The sequence below is a fragment of the Lactuca serriola genome, chromosome 8, assembly GCF_051521515.1.
Source record: "Lactuca serriola cultivar US96UC23 chromosome 8, Lser_US96UC23_V15, whole genome shotgun sequence".
NCBI lineage: Eukaryota > Viridiplantae > Streptophyta > Magnoliopsida > Asterales > Asteraceae > Lactuca > Lactuca serriola.
Window position 1 is genome coordinate 226,667,187 of NC_136415.1, and position 7,138 is coordinate 226,674,324.

The following is a 7,138-nucleotide window of genomic DNA, read 5'->3' on the forward strand; positions in this document are numbered from 1 at the left end:
TTTTTTAGAATTCATTTTTACCAATCCGTTTGTATAAATATGTTTTTTATAAATTCTTTTTTTGCAATTTCGTTTTTACATATTCTTTTATGATTCTTTTTTCTACAAATTTGTTTTTAGTTTTTTACAACACATGATTTTACAATTTTCTAAAAAGCGAATTTGTAAAAAACAGAATTGTGAACCTGTTCAAAATAAAGTTGTAATAAATATGTAAAAACGAATTTATAAAACAATAAAGTTACACAAAAACCGAAATATATAATACATACAAAATCGAAATAAAAATGAATTCCTAAAAACATATATAAGGGCGATACAAAATTGAAATCAAAATGAACTCCTAAACACGAAATGATCATAATTTATCAATTTAACTTTTCAGATGTCTAATTATGCATAATAAACCCACATGTTTAAACAACTAATTCTCTTTTTTCAAACGAACAAAAAACCATGATATAACAGCACGCTAATTGCTACCTCAATTTTAATTTCCTATATATAATAAATAATTAACAGCATTTTACACTAAAAATGTTTGAATAAATTCTATTGAACCTTCCACGAACAAAACATCTTTCATTTTACACTTAGCATTTTACACTAAAAATGTTTGAATAAATTCTATTGAACCTTCCACGAACAAAACATCTTTCATTTTACACTTAGCATTTTACACTAAAAATGTTTGAATAAATTCTATTGAACCTTCCACGAACAAAACATCTTTCATTTTACACTTAGCATTTTACACTAAAAATGTTTGAATAAATTCTATTGAACCTTCCACGAACAAAACATCTTTCATTTTACACTTAACTAGATAACGAATCTTCCCGAAGCTCCCACAATATGTATCCATGTAACAACCTACAAATTTAAAAACCATGATAGAAGTACTTTATTTTTTACCCATAATACCAAAACATTTATATATTCTTTTACCCATTACAAGTCACAACAATATATATTACATTCCTATTCCAATGCATGTCAAACACAGTATAAAATTGTACAGTATCAGATTGTACTGAAAAGGTACCTGATTGTCCGCATCAAAAATCATCTAGTGCCATAGACGGGGGCACCAACAACATAACGGGGTTGATTTGGGTAATTTCTTAAAAGTGGATAATCTTCAATGGTTGCATAATCATCACTATCATAATTTACTTCATGATATGGCCATGGCCCAAGAGCTTTGAGAATGAGTGCCAAAAATATACACAACCCCTGCCATTAATTATAACAAGCTTCGTTTAAAAAAAATAAAAAATAAAAATATTTAAATTACCGTTCTGAAAAAGATATTTCGGTATATTCTAACAAACCAAACGCCGCAAATATTTTTAGATGACATCAACACACATACCTGAGCACCAAGAATGGACAAGCCAACCCATTTGCATATATCGAAATTCTCATTAATAAAATCCCTAAACTCATGGAAATTCCCACTTGGATCTTTCGGAAAGTCCTGAAATCATGAAAATAATAATATTATATAAAGAAAATAATAAATGTAAGTACATTGCTATTATGGATAAAGAACTGTAAAGCTTTCGTCACTAGAAAGTACCTCTTCCCAATTCCGGTTTAGAAATACATCCGTTGTGACCGCACCTTCCACCATCAAAAGCAAAAAGATAAAGACCAAATACTACATTCATGTTAAGGCTATTAATCGTAATATTCATTTCTACTAAAACTATTGCACTATTGTCATATATATCCAATGTGGGCTCTGGACTTTTATGTCAGCTATCTGGCGGGCCACTTATTTACATCTGAGATGATGTTTTTGGAACAGGGTTCTGTGGGTCAGCTCAAGGTTGCTGAAAAAATAATTTTTTTATAGAGTAACGTTAAAATAAGGATACACAATAGAGGCAACATCCGTTTGCGGTCTCTGCGGCGATGTGACCGGAGCATGCGACCACACACAAAGTTGCACCAAGTCCAAGCATGGCGTATATGAACCTACATTGTTAAAGTTATAAAGAAAGGGTATTTAGGTCTTTTCCGAGAAAAAAAAAAGAAAAAAAAACAACCTATGTAATGTATTGTCAACTCCTTATTGTTAGGACACTCTCATGTTCGGGGATCTTTTGGTTATGTCATTAAAATTTAGTTTTTTAAAGTTATTATTTCCGCATTTTTAGGATGTTATATATACTTTAAAATTTAATCATCAAACTTTAATAAATTTTTTTTTTAAAAAGGTACAACAAAACTGACCACAATCTACAGACCCCATGAAGCCTCCTCATAAATAAAAGTTGAGAATGACATAAATGCTAGCATTTAACAACCCGACTTTTTGAAAAAGAAAAGCTTTTTCATCGTTTTCCACATAGCAAGATTCTTGCAATCATATCACTTCCATCTTTTTTTTCGATTATGATTCAAATTAAGCATAAAATCAGGGAGTTTGATACCCAATCGAATCGTAATTATGAACTGAATGTGTTTGACTAGATTAGATAGAAATAATGTAATCAATTAACAATTAAGTAAAAGCTTTTTCTCGGTGAAAACGTGAAAGAGATGTTGTACCATGGAGTAGGGTAATCTGAGCCGTCCATTTGCCGCTGCCAAGCCCTAATCATCCACAAGCCGTAAATGATCATCGCGATCCCTAACATTCCGATGAACGAATTGACCAGTTTCAGCAACGATTGAACGCAACTCCTCACCATTTTTGTCAAAAAATGATTGGATTGGTTCAACAATCACCCCCTACAAGAAAAGAGAAACACAAATCGCAAACCCTAAGATTACAATTAGGGTTAGGAGAACACGGGGTGATCGACAGTGATGAGCTGATGGCGTCTATGAAGAAACAATAATTGAATCGATATTGAAGGAGAATTGGAGGAGTAAATCTAGACCTAATAACGGCTCCGCCGGCAGTGCCGCCGATCAGAAGGGCTCTTGATTTTCGGGTGAGGCGGCTATCTGTAAAAGTCAAATAAAAACCCAATTTTGACTTATCGTATATCAAAATCAGATACACCTGTTGACGTGTGTAAAAAATGATATTTGGAAATTTTGTTGCATAAAAAATAGATTAAAGTGCGAATTTGGTCTTATGGTTTGTAAAAACATGTGTATTTTTTTACTAGTATAAAAATTTTAATTTATATTATTAGTGTAATTGGATTTTTTTTTGGTGGTTTTAGTCCTTGATAAATTTAAAAATGACTTGAATTTTTTTTATTTTATATTTTTTAACATATATTTTAATATTTACAAAATAAAAACAAATAAATAATATCTCTCTCTCTCTCTCTCTCTCTCTCTCTCTCTCTCTCTCTCTCTCTCTCTCTCTCTCTCTCTCTCTCTCTCTCTCTCTCTCTCTTATATTTTCACAGACTAAGTTCATCACCTTTACACCGATCTCCAATACTTTTTCTAGTGAAGAGCTCTCTAACGAATTTTGTTTTAAAACTAATATGAAATCGACAAACACCCGAATCAAAGATATCTATGCCCAACACCTAAAAATCGAAATTGATTACATAAACCTCATATTCAAATAACCCATCCACCATACACCCCCTTTCTATATCATTACATTTCCTCGTAATAACTCAAAGTTAGTGAAAACCTAGAAAGTTGAAGGAAACAAATAAAGCTCATGAGCGATTGCTGATGAAGGCATATGTAGGAAATAGAAAACTCAAAGTGGCAACTAATGAAAGTCACCGGACATATGCACATTCATGGTGGCCATGAACGACAACGACATGGATTAGAGATCAATAAACCTCGCATTGGAAACAACCCGGAAATCGATATTCAAAATCATGCCTCCCATCATTTTTTAGAAATTGTTCCTTTCTTCTCCTACTATTACAAGGTTTTCGTTGAAGAATCTATATCTTGATCAAGATTCGTATGTGTATGTTCATTATTGTGTGTTTTCACAACCGGTTTCTAGGTTTTTAATCACCAATCTTTATATGGATCATTATTCGTATGTGTATGTTTTCACAACCAATTTTTCGATTTGCGTCTAAATCGATTTGCTAGGTTTTCATCGTCCATTTAGTACATCTTTAAAGTTACTTGTGTTTTTTTTTTAATTTTTTGAACTAAATACGGGTTCAAGTTTTTGATGTTTAACAATTATGAAAGTTTCGAATCATAAAGATATTAAATATTATAATATTTTTTGGCTATATTAATTTTGGATTATATTATTTTTGTGTCATAAAATTTTGTATCAATTTATTTTCAATCATAGTAATTTGGATGATATCATTTTCTAATCACGTGATTTTGGATCAATAATATATTCAATTAAATACAATTTTTGTTCGTGATAAATTTTAGATCACTATACATTTTAAATCATAAAATATATAATTAAATATCATAAAATATTTGAATAAAAATATTTTTATATCATAACAAATTAAAGACCATAAACATGTTTGAATCATAACTTTTTTGAATCATAAATATTTTGAATCTTTTCGTTTTAGATCATATTATATTCAACATTTTTTTAAAACTGCATAATCTTTTAAAATAAAGTTTAGTATCTAAATAACCTTATTTTTTAAGTTTTATTTTCAAAAAGTTCGTAATATATTATATATAATAAATATTTGAAATGATTTTTAATTTGAAGAAAGAAAATTTCCATGTTTTATTTTTATAAAAAGTTCAATTCATTTAAACAAACTATAAGTTTCCTTAAAATAATAATATTTTATGAAAATTTTGTTTTACAAACTAACTAAAATAGTATTAGGAATAATTTTGTCATTTGTTTTTTTTTTTTTGAATTTGTATAAAAAATTATTATATTTTATAAAAACTAGTATTTATTAAACTTAAAATATGATCACTTCAAAAACTTATTTTTAATTTTTTTTTTATAAAATCGCTAGTATATTGAGTAGAAGTTTCCCTTAAATTTTCATGATTTTTGGAAAAAAAAAATATGGTTTTTTTTTTTCAAATTTAAAATTAAAAAAAATCAATTTTTAATAACTATACTCATTTTGTAGAGAATTAAATTTTAAGAACTTTGTTTTTTAAGAAATTTTTTTATCAAAAAAAAAAGGTTATTGTCGAAAATCAAAGTGGATGAAAAAATTGACAAGACAATAGGAGTGTGACATATAGGTTATGCAGAGAAATAGAGAGAGAAAGAGAGAGGGAGAGAGAGAGAGAGAGAGAGAGAGAGAGAGAGAGAGAAAGAGAAAGAGAGAGGGAGTAACACCCGTTTTTCCAGGACGAATCGAATTAGGGTTTCAAGGGGTCAAAAGGTTTCATTTTGGAGAAAAATGAACCTCACGACGTGAAACATAGAGGCTCACGACGTGAGATGCATTGCATGAAGATTTTGTCTGGGACCGAGCTCACGACATGAGCAATAAGAGCTCACGACGTGAGGAGCGATACAGCCCAAGCCCATGATCTTTTTGGGTCTCCTTCGTATTTAAGCATCTCTAACCTCATTTTAGGGTTTCTTATCAGCCTCAAACCCTCTTTCACCTAAAAAAAACCTAGTGCCAATCCTTGCTTGATCTTTGGTGGTTTTGGAGCTTTCTTGGATTGGAAGAAGGAGGAAAAAAGAAGAAGCAGGTGGTGTTGTGTTGTGGCTTGCAAGGAATCATCATCAACATTACCTTACATTGTTTATGGACCATTATAAGTGATAAAGCTCCTACCTTTATGGTTATATAAGGCTAGATCTAAGTTTTGTCCCACTTTTCTTCTTGATTGAGCATGTTGAGTGAATAAAAACCATAAAGTTGGCAACTTTATGAGTTAAAAGGGCCTTGGGAGAGTCACGGAGTCGAAATCTAGGAAATGGTTGAGTTTTGGAGTATTTCATGAAAGTTGGATGTCTTTTCTTCAACTTTGGGCCTAAATGAGATCTATACATGTATTGGAAATATGTCTTAAAAGCATCGACTATCTAGTGTATTAAGAGGTTACAAGACCTTATGGAAAGTTAGAGTTTAAGGCTTAATGGATTAAGGACTTAAAGGTTAGATTTTTGGCATCAGATTGTTCTCACGACGTGAGACGCAAGATCTCACGATGTGAGGAGCAGTCGGTCCCGTTTCTGATGAGCTTGTTGGGGCTTATGACGTGAGGATAGGTTGCCCACGTCGTGAGGTCAGATCAGGTGTTATTCCTTCACTAATTTGGCTAGTTTGAGTCGTGTTGAGTTGGGATCTGATCGGGTGAGCTCTCACGACGTGACCAAGGACTGGTCACGACGTGAGATATGATTTTAGGCTTTTGGGCCCAATAAGGAAGTTGGAACATATTGGGCTTTTTGGTGTTATTGGTTTGGGCCTCAGATTTTGGGCCAATTAAAGGAAAGGGATAAAATGGACTTTTACCTTGAGTGTTGGACAATCGGACTAGGATTCTAGCTATGGGTTATGGACCAATTATTAATTGGGTATTATTTGATGATGTTAGCGCGGGGATTTTCCGGATCAGCAATCCGAGCTTTGATCTGAGATATTCACCAGTGTGAGGTGATTTCCTTCATTTTATCGGTGGATCGAAGGCACCACTGTATGCCCACTAAGTTATGTGTGTAGTATAATGATTGTCTTTGTGTTAATTGTTTGTTATGACTTATGCATTTAATTGTTTGATATCTATGTGATTCTTTTGTTATGAGATTATTGGGTAGGGATAGGGGTGAAATAGACCCGATATCCAGTTGAAATAGAACGAAGGGGATTGCAAGCACCCAGATATGCTTGATAGTATCCGGTTGAAATAGATTGAAGGAGATTGCATGCACCTAGATATGTTTGACAGTATCCGGTTGAAATAGAGCGAAGGGGATTGCAAGCACCTAGATATGTTTGATAGTATCCGGTTGAAATAGATCGAAGGGGATTGCAAGCACCCATATATGTTTGGCTGTATGTTTGTATGGTATGGGGTATTTTGGGAGAAACTCACTAAGCTTTGTGCTTATGGTTTTTTGTTTATGGTTTCAGGTACTTCCGGTACAAAAGGGAAGGGCCCGACATGACTGCACTGCATCCACTCATGTTTCCGTAACTTTATGATTTTGGGATTGTACTCTGATAACTGTTTTTTACCTTAAAATACTTTTGAATGTTTGGTAATACTAAATGGTGTT

At 32.2% G+C, this 7,138-nt stretch overlaps 1 protein-coding gene across 2 annotated transcripts; it reads right to left on the reverse strand.

Annotated features, from left to right (window-relative positions):
* Positions 1 to 524: 524 nt before the first annotated feature.
* LOC145070483 (Tetraspanin family protein) lies at positions 525 to 3,044 on the reverse strand. Of its 2 annotated transcripts, XM_079017426.1 has the most exons (7): positions 2,895 to 3,044; positions 2,560 to 2,742; positions 1,884 to 1,983; positions 1,583 to 1,663; positions 1,376 to 1,480; positions 1,046 to 1,236; positions 525 to 873 (listed from the first exon to the last, which is right to left on the reverse strand). In XM_079017426.1, the coding sequence occupies exons 2-6, from the start codon at positions 2,700 to 2,702 to the stop codon at positions 1,066 to 1,068; spliced, it is 600 nt and encodes a 199-aa protein (XP_078873552.1). In that variant the 5' UTR covers positions 2,703 to 2,742; positions 2,895 to 3,044; the 3' UTR covers positions 525 to 873; positions 1,046 to 1,065. The 2 variants fall into 2 exon arrangements, with proteins under 2 accessions (XP_078873552.1, XP_078873551.1); XM_079017425.1 differs by having other exon boundaries at positions 2,560 to 3,005.
* Positions 3,045 to 7,138: the final 4,094 nt, after the last annotated feature.